Genomic DNA, 18,289 nt, shown 5'->3' with positions numbered 1-18,289 from the left:
TACCATAAACACACACCCATGTGTACACAAACACACACACACACACACAAATCCCAAGATCATAAAATATTTTTTTTACTAAATTTCTTCTCTCTGTCACCTGAGAACAGCACCTACAGTTTCCTTTAACGTAAAAAGAAATTAATAATAATCTCACCAGCTGTTGGTAGTCAGGTTCTTGAAGGGATTGTCTAAGACAACATCACTGCCCTAACGTAAGACTGAAGATGAAACAAATGAAGAAAAGACAACCAACCGGGATACACACGCACACGAAATGGAAGTAGTTCAGCACATTAGTACAAATTTGGCACTTGCTCAAAGACTACATCTGGTGCGCAATTGGTGAAAAGAGGTCCCATTTAAGAAAGAAGGGGCTGATTGCTGGGGGTGAGGTGTGTGTGTGTGTGTGGGGTAACCAAACGTTATGCCCTGTTGAGGCCCATGTGGCAGTTCATGCTACGGCTCTTGCTCTTAGCCCATAATCTTGCTGCTCCTGCCCTGTGGCGAATAATGAGGAATGGGTTGAGACTAATAGGGAAGGGAGGGTGGGTGTAGACTCAAGGGGCTTTCTTTTGGGAGAGAGCCCATTGCTTAATGGGACAGCGTTTGCCTTGCACCTAGAATGTTTCAGGCGCAATCCCTACCATCTAGAAGGATCTGGGTCTGGGAAAGGGTGGAGAAAGACCTTTGCCTGAGACCCCGGGGAGCTGCTACCCATGTGAGTGGGCAACGGCCAGGAGGACCAGTCTTTTGGTTTGGTATAAGGCAGCATCCTACGTTCACGACGCGAGGGCTGTGACGCTGTAACATGGGGCAGAGGTCGATTGTGGTCCGCAGAATCATTGGATCGCACCAGCGTAGACCATCACATGGCTCTGTATGCAAGTTACAGCTCTCCCAGACCTGGATCTCCTCCCTGGCGCGGAGCAGTACTGACCGCGAATGAGAACGCCACATGGGCCCAAGCTGACTCTGCCCCCACATCCCGCCCCGATGCACACGGGCTTTGAATCCTAACTTGGGAAAGGAGGGGGGAAAGAAAGGGGAAAGACCGGAGGGGGACGCCTAAGGAACTTTTATCATCTTTTTTGTTTCTCCCTGTCAGGTGCATCACCCCCTTCCCACCCCCACCCCCCAAAAATCTTATTTTTTTCCTTTAAACTGTAGCACAAAACAACAGAACACATTCACAAGCCACTTGTTGGCACTGTGTACCTGAGTGAGAATTTTCTAGAACATTGTAGAACAAACAGCCATAAAGTTTATTTGAAAAAAATAATAATAAAAGGTTGAACGGGTAAGACTTCAGTGCTTGGGTATAGCAGCTGAATTACTGGCATTATGTTACCCATAGCTTATTTCGTCCTCTCTTTTTTTTTTGCCATTGTTGTTTTTCTTATCACGGTTTCTTCCTCTGAGCCGTCGTCGTTTTTAAAAAAAAAAATTCGGTTCGCTTTTTAAAAGTTTTTAATGTGGGCCGATGTCTATCCATCAGCTGATGTCCCCAAACTAGTTAAGACTAAAAGTTTTAAGTAACAGTCAGTGTACGAGGATTGAAGTTCGTGTGCTTGGCCACTGGGCGAGGAACCAGATGGGGCTTTCCACTGAAGTCCTGCAAGGTCAACTCCGAGGATCCGGACCCCTGATCAGTTGGCTTGCCCCGCGATGTGGTTTTCACTGTCACTGCCGTAGTCCACGTCGGGGTCGTCGTCCTCTTCGTCGTACTCGTCGTACATTTCGCCATTGATGTCGTCGGTCTGCATCTCCTCTTTGATGTGGGACGGCTCCTCGCTTTTGATGCCGTAAGTGCTCTGGATGACGGGCATCCCTGGCTCCGGGCTGCTGGACACGCTCGAGTGTTCGGAGGGCAGATGCGGCGAGGGCATTCCTGCCATGGCGATGGCTCCTGGGTAGACGACACCGGCTGTTGCGATAGGAATCTGTGCTTGCTGTCTGTTGGCAAGTGATATAGGAACAAGTTAGCCAAGAGAGAAAGGCGCATGTCCTCTTGATGGCCTCCTATCCAAATGGAAAATAAAAAAAACTATGTACCACTTCTGCCCACGACCCTTGACAATTCATACTCCATACATTCAAGTATAATAAAGTGTTGATTGTTCTATAGCAGGGGTGTCAAATATAAGGCTTGTGGGCTGGATCCAACTCCTTGAGAGCTCTTATCCAGCCCATGAGCCAACTGAGACAGCCAACCCCCCAATCCCAATCTGGACTGGCGAGCCTGCTGCGGACTCACCAGCCACAGCAGCCACCCACCCAGCCCTGATCTGGGCTGGTGAGGAATGGTCTGGCCCGACCAAGTGACATTTATGTCATATCTGGTCCTCGTAACAAATGAGTTCGACATCCCTGTTCTATAGTATTTCAACCCTATCTCTCATTTTCCCCCAACCATTTTAGGCCCCAATTAAATTTGCATGTTCAAGGTACGGGGTCCAGGGCCCGCATCACCATACCCTGAGGTGGGGCATCTTCCAGGGCACAGGGCTTCTGGTGGCAGCCACAACTGCCAATCTCCCACCAGTATGCCCTTCTCCCGTCTACTCGTTTGTGAGTGCTTCACCACACACGTTCCTGGCTGCTTGTGCTACCCAGTGCACACTTTCTGTGCTCCTCTGGCCATGGCGGAGGCACTTAAGTTATGCACGCCGACTAGTGTTGTGGCAGAAAGGGCAAGCGGGCTATTCAGTGGGCTGTAAGTGCAGGAGATGGGCAGGATCACAAGCAGATGGAAGAAGGGCACAGAGAGTGGGGGCATGTGGGTAGGTGAAAGGGGGCACCTGGTATTGGGCAGAGGAAGTTTCCTGGGCAAGACCCCCAGAACCTGGAACCAACCCTGCTGAGGTCTGAATAAGCCCCGTGCAACAGGGGTAGGTTCTTGGCTGTGGAAAAGGGCCACACTCAGTGGAACAGCTCTGGGGAACCTAGCCTAATACTTAGGGTTGCCAGGTCCCTCTTCGCCACCGGCAGGAGGTTTTTGGGGAGGAGCCTGAGGAGGGTGGGGTTTGGGGAGGGGAGGGACTTCAATGCCATAGAGTCCAATTGCCAAAGTGGCCGTTTTCTGCAGGTGAACTGATCTCTGTTGGCTGGAGATCAGTTGTAACTGGCTAGAGATCTCCAGCTAGTCTCTGGAGGTTGGCAGCCCTACTAATACTTTACTTGGTCTCTGAATATTGAAGGGACAGGATCAACTCTTCTTGGTGACAGTGAAGAAGGGAGTTCCTTCATTGTCCTGAAATTTAACCCTGCACTAAGTTCAACTCTGTTTTAATTTGTGTGTGTGTGTGTGTGTGTAAAGTGCCGTCAAGTCGCAGCTGGCTTATGGCGACCCCTTTGTGGGGTTTTCATGGCAAGAGACTAACATAGGTGATTTGCCAGTGCCTTCCTCTGCACAGCAACCTTGGTATTCCTTGGTGGTCTCCCATCCAAATACTAACCAGGGCTGACCCTGCTTAGCTTCTGAGACCTGACGAGATCAGGCTAGCCTGGGCCATCCAGGTCAGATGTTCTAAATTTAATTCTGGATTTGCGGTTTACTACAGAGTAAGGTTCCTTTGATCTACTGGTATATTTTTTTCTCATTTATGTTACCGATACACATTTATGCATGGATAAAATATTGCACAAAAATCAGGTACATTATGGTATCAAGATTTTTGTTGTTGGAGGTGTATCATTGATGTGAACATGGATTCTAACACATTGGTAGAACTCCAGAAGAAGAATTGGTTTTTATACCCTATTTTTCTCTCTACCTTTAAGGAGTCTCAAAGTAGCTTACAATCACCTTCCCTTCCCCTCTCCACAACAGACACCTTGTGAGGTAGGTGGGGCTGAGAGTTCTGAGAGATCTGTGACTAGCCAAAGTTCACCCAGCAGGCTTCATGTGGAGCAGCGGGGAATCAAACCCTGTTCTCCAGATTAGAGTCTACCGCTCTTAACCACTACACCATGCTGGCTTACTTCCTCACCCAATGAATTAATGAATGAAAATTTTATTGTATATAGCCATTGGCCATCACAATTTGCTAAAACAAACAAATAAAATACAAATACAGTAGATTTGCATGTAAAATATTAAATGGACAATGGGATATACTAAAACATTTCAATTTTTTAAAAAAGTAGCTGCTCCTTCCGATACCACGTTGGACCTTATTTTCTTTGCTGCAAGAGCAAACAAAGAGACTCTATATGATGCATATGCATCAATATCAGAGAACAGAAATATAATTTTCTCTGCATCTGAGTATGTATTGATACCGGATAATATTCCTGCCAAACATTTAGCCCCTGGGACCTGCATACAATGGCCGAAATAGGATGTAATAAGGCAAGTCCTCCAGAGTTGAGGATTCACAAATACAGACACGTGTCTGAGAGTAGCACCCCTTGGTGTCTGTCTGAGAGTAGCACCTCGCCAATAAAGCTGTTGGCATAGTTTGGAAGCGTAATGATGTGAAGGATGCTCTGTAATCTGTGATGTTGGCTAAATAGGTAGTTCTAAAGTGGTCATTTTTAATTGATTTATACCACGGTGCTGCTTTTGATTTTAAAATTAATGATCGATTGATCACACTGCATCATCGGGTTGCCAAGTGGTGGTGGGCAAATTTCCACCAGTCCATCTGGCTGCCCACCAACCAGCTGAGGGTCGGCGGGCAACGCGTGCACGCGAGCCTGCCCGTGCGCCTGCCCGCGTCGACCCGTCTCTTCCAGTTTACACCCGGAAGCGCTGCATCGCAAGGGGCCGGTTACCACTCAAGGGGCCGGTTACCATCGCAAGGGGTCGGTTACCACTCAAACTCCGAGTGGTAAAAGGCCCGTTTTGAAGCGGCACTTCCTGGTGTAAATGCATCGCAAGGGGCCTTTTACCACTCAAACTGGGAGTTTGAATGGTAAACGGCCCCTTGTGATGCGTTTTACACCCGGAAGTGCCACATCGCAACGGGCCTTTTACCACTCAAACTCCGAGTGTAAACCGGAAGTGATGTGTGCGCATGACCCCCCCCCCCCATGTCCCTCTAACAACCTCCCACCGAAGGAGACCTGGTACCTGGTAAGCCTAGTGCATCAGCTTTAAATATTCAGTCTGTAAGCTGGTGGTTATCAGCTGAAATTTCTAGAAGACCATCAAAAGTGAGTCTAAATAACAATCACATAAATCAAGATTGGTGTTTTGTAGTGTCTCATCAATGCACATGTCCACATTGGTCACACAGAGGGGGGAAAGATGGAAAGGACGTGAAAGAGCAGTGGTAAACTCTACATGTGCAGCGCTCAGTACCAAATTTGGAAATTAAAAAAAAAAATAGAGCTATGGAGGATTCCAATATGGAATCCAGAACTGTGGGAGAACTTTGGATGGGGACACTTTCAGAAACACCCGTTTTGTAACTTTCCCTTGCCAGTTGACATGGGGGAAATGTTCCACTCTACGCCTCCACTGGGGAACAAAATACCATCCTTTGGATACGCGAGGCTTGGAAACACCAGGCAAATGTAATAAACAGCTGAGTTATTTCAGGCCTTCTAAATTCCTTCCCCAAATCTTGGAAAGCCGGCTGTGTTTGTATCCCCGAGAAGCTCCAGGGCCCCCACAAGCCCAAAGGTTTAGCGATGATGTTCCTTTTGTTGTCGCGCAGCACGGAATAATTCAGTTGAGATACTATTGTGCGCGACATGCTTCTCATTGCAACGGGCTCAGAGGTGTGTCCATCTGTACCGCAAAGCCTCGCCACAGGAGACAGGAGGAGAATCCCGGGAGAGGAGCATGCTTAATCCGGAGCGGAACCTCGCCCTGGCTCTTCACAATCCATCCTTAAAGGCTTAGAGGCAACACTGTCTCTCCAATCCCTGCCGCATTTCTAACAGCACAATCCTATGCGGCGTTAACTCTAGTCTAAACCTACTGAGGTCAATGGGTTTAGCCGGGGCTAAGTCCGCACGGGACTGCGCCGTAAGCCTCTCTTTTTGTTGTCAAGGGCGAGAAGCTGTTCAGACTCATGTTAAAAGTCACATTGGCTCATTCAGGGTGGGGGGATTGGTAGAAGTTACCCCCCCTTATGCCTTTCCCCAATGCACAAACACAGAGCCAACATGGTGTAGTGGTTAAGAGCAGGTGGACTCTAATCTGGAGAACCAGGTTTGATTCCCCACTTCTCCACATGAGCGGCAGACTCTAATCTGGTGAACGAGGTTGGTTTCCCCGTTCCTGCACATGAAGCCTGATGGGTGACCTTGGGCCAGTCTCAGTTCTCTCAGAACTCTCTCAGCCCTACCTACCTCACAGACACCCTGTGAGGTAGGTGGGGCTGAGAGAGCATGACTAGGCTAAGGTCACCCAGTGGCTTCATGTGCAGGAACGGGGAAACAAATCCAGTTCACCAGATTAGCGTCCGCCGCTCATGTGGAGGAGTGGGGCACAATGCGGGAAATATTTTAAAGTTTTGATTTAAGTAATTTCTCTTTTCAAATCATCAGATGTACATTCATTTAGCCCTTTGCAGGAAAAAAAATAGTGCTGAAATGAGAAGTGAAATTGACTGGATCAGAAGTTACTTCACATCTGGTCTAGTCAATTTCACATCTCCTTTGAATGTTCACAGATTGACTAGACTGATTTATTTCTAAAAAAAAAATCCTTCTACATAAAAAACTAGATATCAGGAACGGGGTTCTTATCCAGCCTTCTTCCTGATGTGCCAGCTTTAAAAGTACAGGCTTTATTTCCCCTATGCAACTGCATTCATAGAATCATAGAGTTGGAAGGGACCACCAGGGTCATCTAGTCCAACCCCCTGCACAATGCAGGAATTTCACAACTACCTCCTCCACACACACCCAGTGTACCCTACTCCATGCTCAGAAGATGGCCAAGATGCCCTCCCTCTCATGGGTCACTTATGCATGGTCGGTTTAGCCTCCATCATTCCCTGTTTCAGCCAGGATCAAAGTAACCCGGGTTGGGTCAAACTGCATGCATTGGCTGGAATGATCAGGGATAAAACCCAGTGCTGATGGAGGCATGAATAGAAAAGCAGTCTCCCAAGTTCAAATCAAGTCCTGCCCCTTTAATTGCTGCTCTGTAATTGGCTCGCCTCGTGAGAGAACATTTCCTTCCCCCCAGACCCAACTGCAGCATAAAAAAGCATTTTAAGAACAAAAAACCGAGCCATTTGAAAGAGGGGGGTGGGTGGGAGAAATCCAAGCCTCGTTTTTAAAAAAGCCTTTCTTTCTCCCCTGCCTCTTTACACACGTCTTCGTGACTGGCTGCGAGAGAAGCCAGTCTTCTATGCTTCCCTTATATGGCTATCAGCAAACAGAGCAGAAGAGGGGTTTGGAAAGGGGGGGAGGGAAGCTCAATGCGAGGCAGGCCATATGCACGCTCTTTCAATCTGGTTTGAGCCAGGAAAGACAGTTTGACTCGGGTAAGAAGAGGAATGGGTTGAAGCGGGGTTGAGCCGAAAAGGAATGAGGCAAGGTGCAATTTCAAAAACCTGATCCTGGATGAAACAGGGAATGAAGGAGGCTAAACCGACCATGCATAAGTGACCATGATCTGCCTAAGGTCATAGAATCAGCATTGCTGACAGATGGCCATCTAGCCTCTGCTTCAAAACCTCCAGGGAAGGAGCGCTTACCACCTCCTGAGGAAGCCTGTTACACTGAGGAACCGCTCTGTCAGAAAGTTGTTCCTAATGTCTAGACAAAAACTCTTTTGATTTAATTTTAACCCATTGGTCTTGGTCTGACCTTCCAGGGCAACAGTAAACAACTCGGCACCCTCCTCTATATTCAATCTTGTGACGCACCCCGCCCTGAAGTCTGAATGAGGTGGTACAGGCCACAGGCAGGTTTGCCACTATCATGAAAACTAAGCTGCATGCATACGGCCCTGCTGTGTTTTTTGCAACTGAATTTTCCTGTGTGGATAAAACAATTCAGTTGCAATTGATTGCTATGGCCACTTTGACTCCTTTTGTTGAGGAAAGTTATATATGCATGTGGCCCTAAGCTATACTTGCATGAAGGATGGGATAACGCTCTCATAAATAAAAAAAGAGCACCTCTAATTCTACGTAGGCTTCCAAAACCGAGCGCAGTCCTAAACAGATTTACACCCTTTTAAGCCTCCGGATTTCAGTGGACTTAGAAGGGTGTCATCCAGCCTAGTGTCAAATCTGGTCGATTGTCCTGTCCTTCGCTCGGGGAACCCACGTCCAGCCCTTGTCAGCTGTCCCCTTGATACCAAAAATGTTGCGTGGGTGACACGGTTCCGCGCCCTTCGGAAAAAACCGCCTCTCGTCCTTCCCCCCCACTTCCCTAAGAGAGGATCTGGCCCGCCGATTAAGGAAGCCGAATAACATTTCCAATCTGGCAAGGTTAATTTTTTCTTCTTCTTTGCCTCGTGTTGTCGAGCGTCGGTGCTGGCCGAGATAAGTGGGATCGGGGAGGCTTTGAGGCTGCCCTATTCTTCCTCCAAAAGGTCCTCCCCTCCCCTCTCGTTTTAATCTCCCGATGCCAAGCGCTGGCTGACTTCCCTGTGTTTGTTTCAGCGTTTACCAGTGGGATCGCCAGACTTGCCAACACCGCAGGGTTAAGCAGCTCAGATTTCTGGGCTTGAGAGGCTTACTATTACAATACGCGCTGTCGCGGGCGGCTTCCCCCACCCTTTTTATTTTTAAAAAAGAAAAGCCCTGCCTGATGACACTCAGCGGTAGCTGGACGGCGGCATCTCTGTTTGGTGTTACTGACATCCGTTAACCAGACTCAAGACAGCCGCCTGTCGATCCAGAAACGCTGATCATGGCTCAGCGGAAGGAAAGCATGTTTAAGCCTGCTCGATTTCGCCTGGAGAAGATTTAAACCGGCGTTTCATGTTGCAAACTACGGGACCAGAGAAGGGCTTCTGTTGAGTTAGGTCATGAGTTTGAATTATAGAGCTGGTGTATCATAAATCTGGAATGGAGCGAGTTGTAATCTGCAAGGGTCTAGGTTAGTTATTTTCTTTCTTCATTTCTTTCTACTTCATTTATACCCCACTTTTATCCCCAACAAAGACCCGAAGCAGCTTACAACCTTCTCCCTGTCTCCATTTTATCCTCACAACAACCCTGTGAGGTGGGTTGCGGTGAGAGTGGGCTACTGGCCCAAGGTCACCTGGCAAGGTTCCATGGCAGAGTGGGGATTTGAACCCGAGTCTCCCAAATCCTAGTCTGAAACATTCACCGCTACACCATACTGGCTTTGCAGTGTGGGGATAGACTGGCCTTAGACCGTACAAGTTAATATGTATGAAGAACTTACTTTGTAAATGGAAGCACTATACATGCGCTAATAATTATTAGTGAGAAGACAAGACTCACTGGAGAAGACAATAATGCTAGGAAAAGTGGAAGGTAGTAGGGAAAGAGGAAGACCCAACATGAGATGGATTGACTCAATAAAGGAAGCCACAGTCCTCAATTTACAAGACCTGAGCAAGGCTGTTAGTGTTAGAAGAGTTGGTTTTTATACCCCAATTTTCTCTACCTTAAAGAGTCTCAAACTGGCTTACAATCACCTTCCCTTCCCCTCCCCACAACATACACCTTGTGAGGTAGGTGGGGTGGAGAGAGTTTGGAGAAAACTGTGACTAGCCCAAGGTCACCCAGCGGGCTGCATGTGGACAGTTGGGGAAACCAACCCGGTTCACCAGATTAGAGTCTTCCGCTCATGTGGAGGAGTGGGGAGTCAAACCTGGTTCTCCAGATTAGAGTCCACTGCTGTTAACCACTACACCACACTGTAAGTTGGAAGCACTCTCTCATACCCTTTACTTGTCTTCCCCCGCCCCTACATTGAAGAGCCCGCGACTCTTTGGACTTTCCTCCTAGGAAAGGTGCTTCACAAGCTAACATCAATTTACTTCACAAAAACCCTGGATTCCAGATAATGAGAGACAGCATGGTGTCATTGTTTGAGTGTTGGACTGGGATCTGGAGGCTCAGGTTCGATTCCCCACTCTGCCATACAAACTCACTGGGGGAACTTGGGCCAGTGGTGCACACTCTCAGCCTAAGCTACCTCACAGGGTTGTTGTGAGGATAAAACGGAGATGGGGAGAAGGTTGTAAGATGCTTTGAACATAACAAAGGCAATGCTGGATCAGACCAAGGCCCATCAAGTCCTGCAGTCTGTTCACACAGTGGCCCAACCAGGTGCCTCTAGGAAGCCCACAAGCAAGACCACTGCAGCAGCACCATCCTGCCCGTGTTCCACAGTACCTAATACAATAGGCGTGATTCTCTGATCCTGGAGAGAATAGGGATGCATCAAGACTAGTATCCATTTTTACTAGTATCCATGAATACCCCTCTCCTCCATGAACATGTCCACTCCCCTCTTAAAGCCTTCCAAGTTGGAAGCCATCACCCCATTTTGGGGCAGGGAGTTCCACAATTTCACTATGCGTTGTGGAAAGAGATACTTCCTTTTATCTATTTTGAATCTCTCACCCTCCAGCTTCAGCAGATGACCCCGCGTTCTGGTATTATGAGAGACGGTTTCTGTCCACTCTCTCCATACCATACATCATTTTATAGACCTCTATCATGTCCCCCCTTAACCGCCTTCTTTCCAAGCTGAACATCCCTAAGCGTTTCAACAGCTCCTCATAGGGCATTTGCTCTAGCCCCCTAATCATTTTGGTTGCTCTATTCTGCACCTTCTCCAGCTCTGCGATATCCCCGCTGGAGAGAAAAGGTATGAATGAAGCAAAATATATGCAAATAAATCAAGCACCCAGCTCTCATTAGGCTGAGTCTTGCCAGAAACGGCCGTACCCGACATTGAAGTACTGCCTCATCTCCTGACGCCTGTTGCGCATGATGGCCTTGTATTCCCCGATCCGCAGCTTCTTCCCGTCCACTAAGCAGGTGCGCTTCGGCCGGGGCTTGTACTTGTAGTCCGGGTACTTCTCCAGGTGCTGCTTGCTGAGGCGGGCCTGCTCTTCATAGTACGGCTGCTTCTCCAGGTTCGTCATCGCTTTCCAGCGGGAGCCTGCCAACGAGAAAGAGGGAAAATGAGAGGCGGCCTTCCTTTCGGGAGAGCAGCCGAAGGCCTACAGCTGAGGGCAGCTGCAAGTTTATCCGTCATTACTGGCCTCCCCATCCTTCCAGCGTGGTGTAGTGGTTAAGAGCGGTGGTTTGGAGTGGTGATCTGGAGAACCGGGTTTGATTCCCCACTCCTCCACATGAGCGGCGGAGGCAAATCTGGTGAACTGGATTTGTTTCCCCACTCCTAAACACGAAGCCAGCTGGGTGACCTTGGGCTAGTCACACTCTCTCAGCCCCACCTACCTTATAGGGTGTCTATTGTGGGGAGGGGAAGAGAAGGTGATTGTAAGCCGGCTTGATTCTTCCTTAAGTGGTAGAGAAAGTCAGCATATAAAAACCAACTCTTTCTTCTTCTTCTCCCCCGCCCCCCACTCTTGACATCTGTGGGGGGTTGACCTGCCGAACATCGGTACATTGTGGCATCCAAGTTGTTTTGAAGGGCATCTAGTTTATTGTTTTAATAATCAGGTTTTAATTATTGCTTTATGGTTTTATGTATTTTAAAGAAGGAGTTCCTCCCGCAATTTAAACCCATTATTGCGAGTCCTATCCTCTGCTGCGAACAGGAACAGCTCCCTGCCCTCCTCTAAGGGACAGCCCTTCAAATACTTAAAGAGAGCAATCATGTCCATCCTCAACCTCCTCTTCTCCAGATTGAACATTCCCAACTCTCTCAGACTTTCCTCATAGGGCTTGGTCTCCAGGCCCCTGATCATCCTCAATGCCCTCCTCCATGACATCAAATGAGTTGTGAGTCGCTTGCATATGATGCCACCTGTCACACCTATTGTTAGAATAGGCCTTTACACATGAACACAGAATCAGACCTGTGGTCCATGAAGGTCAATATCGTCTACTCAGACTGTCAGTGGCTCTCCAGGGTCCCAGGTTGAGATCTTTCATAGAATCACAGAATCACAGAATCACAGAGTTGGAAGGGGCCATAAGGCCATCTAGTCCTACCCCCTGCTCAATGCAGGATCAGCCTAAAGCAGGGGTGTCACACATAAGGCCCAAGGGCCGGATCAGGCCTCTTGAGGGCTCTAACCCACCCCACGAGCCACCTGAGGCAGCCCCCCCCCACTCCCAAACTGGGCTGGCAAGTCTGCTGCGGGAACCTTCCCCAGTTCCAAGGTATCAGTTATCAAATACTGTTCCATAAAAGAAAATACTGTAATTGTAAAAGACTGTAAAATAATATCATTGATTGGCTTTGTATCTCCGGTACCCGGCATTAAATTTTATCGTAGACATGGCCCGGCCCGACCAAGTGACATTTATGTCATATTCAGCCCTTATAACAAATGAGTTCGACACCCCTGGCCTAAAGCATCCCTGACAAGTGTTTGTCCAGCCGGTGCTTGAAGACTGTCAGTGATTGGGAGCTCACCACCTCTTTATCATATCACCTCCTACCCAGTCCTTTCAACTGGAAGTGCCAGGGATTAAACCTGAGACCTCCTGTATGCAAAGTGGAGGCAACTCCCCTAACACACAAAGCTGCCTGATACTGAATCAGACCATTGGTCCATCAAGGCCAGTATTGTCTACTCAGACTGGCAGCAGCTCTCCAGGGTCTAAGGCAGAGGTCTTTCCCATCCCCTACCGCCTGGTCCTTTGAACTGGAGATGCCAAGGATTGAACCTGGGACCTTCTGCATGCCACGCAGAGGCTTGTCCACTGAGCCATATAACCTCGGGTTCTCACTTACACGAACCACTATTTGTAATCCAGCTTTCTATTAAAGTATACATTTGTTTCAACTGGTATCTTGCCTTCATCTGGAAGAATGGAAGACAGAAGTGGTTAAAATTATGGCTCTTGAGGGAATGACTCGCCTTTGCGGTGAAAGCAAAGGAGGACCCTAGCAATGCTTGGCTAACGTTTTTGCGAAGAAAAAATATATATATTCACGACCAAAGGGACAATATCCATTCGCTGCCTAGATTGCTTTCCCTAGTGGAGCTGGGTGGGGAGATTTTTGCTCTTTAAAAATGCCCACGAGGCTCATAAATTTGGGTTGGAAGACTGGGGGAGGGGGGGGAAGGGAAAGAAAAGAAATGACCCAACGGGCTATTACTCAGCCGAGCCACAGAACGCTCTGTCCTTGTGGGGAAAACTGAGATGAGACTGGCTTAAAAAAAAAAGTTGGATGGAAAGTATTCTTGTTATCCAGTTGGGGAAATGTCGCAAGGACACTGTGGGGGCTGATCAAGTCATAGTTGGGTAGACGGTGTTTTCCTCCTTCCTTGCCGCTTTGAGCTTATTCTGTCGCACGTATCCTGGCTAGATCATCGTACCCCCTAGACAGCAGCGAACAAACAGCTGACGTCGTCCACTTTCCCAAAACGTTTCCCTTCCCACCTCCCTCCTAAGCATACCAAAGAGCAATTTTCTATCATTATTATATTTATTTGATTATGTTGTGCTTCTGGCGCAATGCGTCCTTTCTCACAATGGAAACCTAGTGGAGAACCGCAAGGAGAAAGCAACGCTTCGACATGCACAGGCGCACGGGCTTGGATCCCATCAAAATGATTTGCATGTATGGGGAGGGGGCGGGCTTGACCGATTCCTCCTCCTGTACTAGTCCTCTGCCCCCTAGGTGTAGCTTTTTTGGGGGGGGGGTTTCGAGCTGCAGTAGGAAGGGGGAGTCAGGGAAGACACAATTCCATATACAGAAATTTTAGACAGGATCCAACCCATTGACTTTACTTCCGTTTCATAGCAGAAGAAGAAGAGTTGGTTTTTTATATGCCAACTTTCTCTGCCACTTAAGGGAGAATCAAACCGGCTTACAATCGCCTTCCCTTCCCCTCCCCACAACAGACACCCTGTGAGGTAGGTGGGGCTGAAATCCAGTTCACCAGATTAGCCTCCGCGGCTCATGTGCAGGAGTGGAGAATCAAACCTGGTTCTCCAGATCAGACTCCACCGCTCCAAATAGGTAATGTTGAAGGCCAGGAGTATACTCAAGAATAGCTTTGCCAACTCCAGGTTGGGGTGGAGAATCTTGGGGGTGGAGCTTGGGGGTGGTACGATTTGGGAAGGAAGGAACCTCAGCAGGGTATAATGCCATGAATTCAGTTTAGTGTATTTCTCATTGTGTGTACCGGCAATCGGGTTGGAAAGGGAGATAATGTGAATCCTCTCTCTCTCTCCCTCCCTCTCTCTCTCTCTCAGAGCCAGCATGGTGTAGTGGTTAAGAGCGGTGGTTTGGAGCGGTGGACTCTGATCTGGAGAACCGGGTTTGATTCCCCACTACTCCACGTGAGAAGCAGATGCTAATCTGGTGGACTGGATTTGTTTCCCCACTCCTACACATGAAGCCAGCTGGGTGACCTTGGGCTAGTCACAGCTCTCTCAGCACCCCTACCTCACAGGGTGCCTGTTGTGGGGAGGGGAAGGTGATAATAAGCCAGTTTGAGTCTTCCTTAAGAGGCAGAGAAAGTTGGCATATAAAAACCAACTCTTCTTCTTCCTTCAAATTCCTCCCAATGATCCACCTTTTCTTTGACATCTTTGTTTTAGCCCCCTTGATCCCCATCCCCAATAAATGAGAATCCTATGCCCTTATCAATGCACTTGTTCAAGTTATCCCTCTTCAATACTGCTGATTCTCCCATTCCTCTCTTCCTTCATCTCCCTGTGCCTGGGGAAACAGGCAGCAAGTGCCTCAGGGCAGTGACCGGATACGCTGATGGTGCTACAGAATCAACATTAACTAATGACAATAATGGGTTCAATCCCAAAGGTGCCCTCCCGCACATGGGAAGCATCTTATGCTCATGAAACTTCTACACCTTGTGCTAGAAGCATTTTGTGAGAAAAGCAAAACAAATCGCCAGTGCTCTTCCACGGGTGCCACTCCCCCTGCAAACGGAACCACGAGGGCAACTATGGAATTAAAGTTGGATCTAGCCTGCTTTCCCACTCAATCTTGCCTACCACTACAGCCTCTTTCCCACTTTTTTTGTCTGTGCAGGTCCCAGCATAACCTTTTTGGTGATCATAGGGGGTCCCTCCTCTCGTTTTCACCATATGTGGGATCTAACCCTTAGCCCATGATTGCACGGCATGAAAAATTTGCAGCTGTGGTGCAAACATGTAATAGCACTTGTGTATGGGGTTGCCAGGTTGCTGGGGTTGGCGGGCAATTGCCCGCCCATCCACCGGGCTCCTCGGAGTGGCGATTGCACGCACGCGCAGATGTGCACGACCCGATTACACCACTTCCTTTTAATTATATACAGTACTCGTTCTACTTGATACTAACTAGCTATGTCCCTCTGTAATGTTTCCCATTTTTAAGCATTTTAATTTTAATTGTATTTTGGACTTGTTTTACCTTATACTATTCAGGTACGTAAGTTTGCTGTATTTGATGGTCTGTGACTGCAAATAAAATGACTGGTTGATGACGTCGCTTCCAGGTTTACGCTAGGAAGCGTAAACCCAAAAGTAACGTAATCGTGTGGTGCATGGCCAATTGCTGCCCCAACCGCGCCCCCAAAACTCCCCGCCTGTGGAGAGGGGACTGCTGCAACATTACTTGTGTATACCTTTGCCCCCCACGGCTCATAGTTCCTAGGATTAAATTAACAACAAACAACGCAGCTGTGTGGCATACACTTCCTGCAGGGGGCACAATTTCCACCCACGGGGCACTTCCTGGCTCTAAAATCCTTCTTTCTCATACATATCCCTCTCTCTTATCAAAATCTCTGAATATGGAAGATCTTCTTTGTTAATTAGCTGCGAGTTATGCAAAGAAAATCTTTCAACTTAAGAGGGAAAACAAATGGAGAGATTCAAGTGCCTTGTGTGTGTGTGTGTAGGGGTGGGAAAGAAATAACCCAAGGCTTCTTCACAAGTCTTCTTTTTTTTTGAGGGGGGGAACAAACAAATAAATCCAGTGACATGCGTTTACATAGCAATGAACAGATGGATGATAAATGTGTGCGCAGATGACTTTGCTAACAAATCCGTGCACTGGCACTTTCTAAAATTTGTTTTAATGCTCAGAGCGTAAGACCACAGTGTCAGAATCTAATCCCTAGAGAATCAGCAGTACCAGAAAGGACACTCTTCTGATTGTACTAACCAAAATGACACACACACACCCACTTGAACAACAGCCTTATTTAACCCGCAGTCAATGACATTTCTGACCTTTAATGCAATGTCAGAAGGAAGGAAGGAAGGAAGGAAGGAAGGAAGGAAGGAAGGAAGGAAGGAAGGAAGGAAGGAAGGAAGGAAGGAAGGAAGGAAGGAAGGAAGGAAGGAAGGAAAAGAAAGATGACATTGCAGACATCCATCCCTTAATGCAATGGTAGAAAGAAAGCAAGCAAGCAAGCAAGCAAGCAAGCAAGCAAGCAAGCAAGCAAGCAAGAAAGAAAGAAGGTAAACGTGGGCAATTGTGCTTGTCTTGCAAAGAGATCCAAATACCTCATTACTCTGCAAGCATCGACTCCTTTCCCTTCCCTAGGTCAACAGAGGGCTCCCTGCCGAGTTCAAAAACTGGCCTTTGACAACTCAGAAGGGACCTCCGCAATGTTTCCATCAGGAAAGAGGAGAGTAGTCGCACCCCTCTTTATTGCACAGGATGGAAAGATCCTCCCCCCCACCCCAGTTCTTCTGATGTTTCAAAGAGTAAAAAAGGATATATCTCTTAGTCGCTTTTGAATTTCACCACTATTGCAGCGCAAGGCGTTTGGGGTGTGGAATAAGACTGTCATCTCTGTGAGGATCTGGAATGGATTTGCACGTCACACTCCACCTACTGTATATTTAATCAGAAAAAGGTGCCTCTGATATGCTAGCTGGCCTCCCCTCCACCCCTTGCAGCCGCCACTGGCCCCGTCTAGCGCTAAACAGTAAAAGGCGATTCCTTATGTTAAAAATTTCAGCTGAAATGGCTTATTAAAACCAGATTTGGAGGGTATTATAAAATGCTTAGAAGCCCTTTAAAATGTCAACGCGGATCCCCCAGAGACCAAGTGAAATGTCAGCCCGGCTCAAGCGCCTATTTTAAGCGGAATGAATTAGCGGTGTGCCGGTGGAGGGTTGTTATCCAAAACAATCAGTGGAGATGGGAGGAAAACATCGAACGTCCTTTGTACTTTCTGCATGAAGAGGAGCCAGGGGTGTGTGATTTTGCGCAGGGGACATTCGCAGTGATCGGGCCAATCTCGGAAGATGATTACTTAAAGGCAAAGTTTAATCAGGACGGCTCTTAAATCCCGCAGCCGAGCCAAACTTCTTGCTTCGCGGGCCTAATCTCACAGACGTAGCCAGCCTTAAATCCTTCAGTGTGAGTTTTATCATCACTGGGACAAAATGTAGACTCTTTATCTCACTTTATTCTGGATAATCTAATCAATCCAGGGGCCCTGTTGAAGCCACCCTACTTGACTGTATAGGTAATACGTCGGTCTCTGTGTCTCCATACAATGGGAAATCAATAGCAGGCACAAATCTTGCCCTTAAAGAAATCTCTGCAGCGGCTGAGTTTCATAAGCCAGGCTGATCTTATTACTCAGAATGGGATAAGAGTCCAGTAGCACCTTAAAGACTAACAAAATTTCTGGCAGGGCGTGAGCTTTTGTGAGTCACAGCTCACTTCTTCAGATACAGCCTGTGGACAGATGTGGGCAGAATCGATCGGGTGCAGAAGAGAGCGACGAGGATGATCAGGGGCCTGGAGAGCAAGCCCTATGAGGAAAGGCTAAGGGAGGGTAATGTTTGGTCTGGAGAAGAGAAGGTTGAGTGGAGACAGGATTGCTCTAATATTTGAAGGGCTGTCGCTTAGAGGAGGGCAGGGAGCTGTTCCTGTTGGCAGTAGACAATAGGACTCACAATAATGGGTTGCGGGCGGAAAGGTTTCAGCTGGATATTAGGAAAAAGTTCTTTACAGTAAGAGTTGTTCATCAGTGGAATCAGCTACCTAGGGAGGTGGTGAGCTCCCCCTCACTGGCAGTCTTTAAGCAGAGGCTGGACAAGCACTTGTCAGGGATACTCTAGGCTGATCCTGCATTGAGCAGGGGGTTGGACTAGATAGCCTGTATGGCCCCTTCCATGATTCTAGACAGAGTAACATGGCTATTGGCTACCCATCATGATCTATCAGATTGGGATGGTAGAGCGAGGTGGTCGAACTCTGTCCCGTT

The 18,289-nt window shown here is 47.9% G+C and overlaps 1 protein-coding gene across 3 annotated transcripts in view; it reads right to left on the bottom strand.

Annotated features, from left to right (window-relative positions):
- Positions 1 to 1,444: 1,444 nt before the first annotated feature.
- Positions 1,445 to 18,289, bottom strand: part of SOX5 (SRY-box transcription factor 5) — a 444,166-nt gene continuing 427,321 nt past the window's right edge. For all 3 annotated transcript variants that reach the window (XM_056846727.1, XM_056846729.1, XM_056846728.1), the window contains exons 14-15: positions 10,848 to 11,064; positions 1,445 to 1,956 (exon numbers count right to left, since the gene is read on the bottom strand). In XM_056846727.1, coding sequence (XP_056702705.1) covers positions 1,650 to 1,956; positions 10,848 to 11,064 — 524 coding nt within the window. In that variant the 3' untranslated portion in view covers positions 1,445 to 1,649. The remainder of the gene's footprint in view (positions 1,957 to 10,847; positions 11,065 to 18,289) is intronic.

Source organism: Euleptes europaea, chromosome 3 (assembly GCF_029931775.1).
Source record: "Euleptes europaea isolate rEulEur1 chromosome 3, rEulEur1.hap1, whole genome shotgun sequence".
Classification (NCBI taxonomy): Eukaryota; Metazoa; Chordata; class Lepidosauria; order Squamata; family Sphaerodactylidae; genus Euleptes; species Euleptes europaea.
Note: the sequence above shows the minus strand (reverse complement) of the source record. Positions and strands in the feature narration are given on the sequence as shown.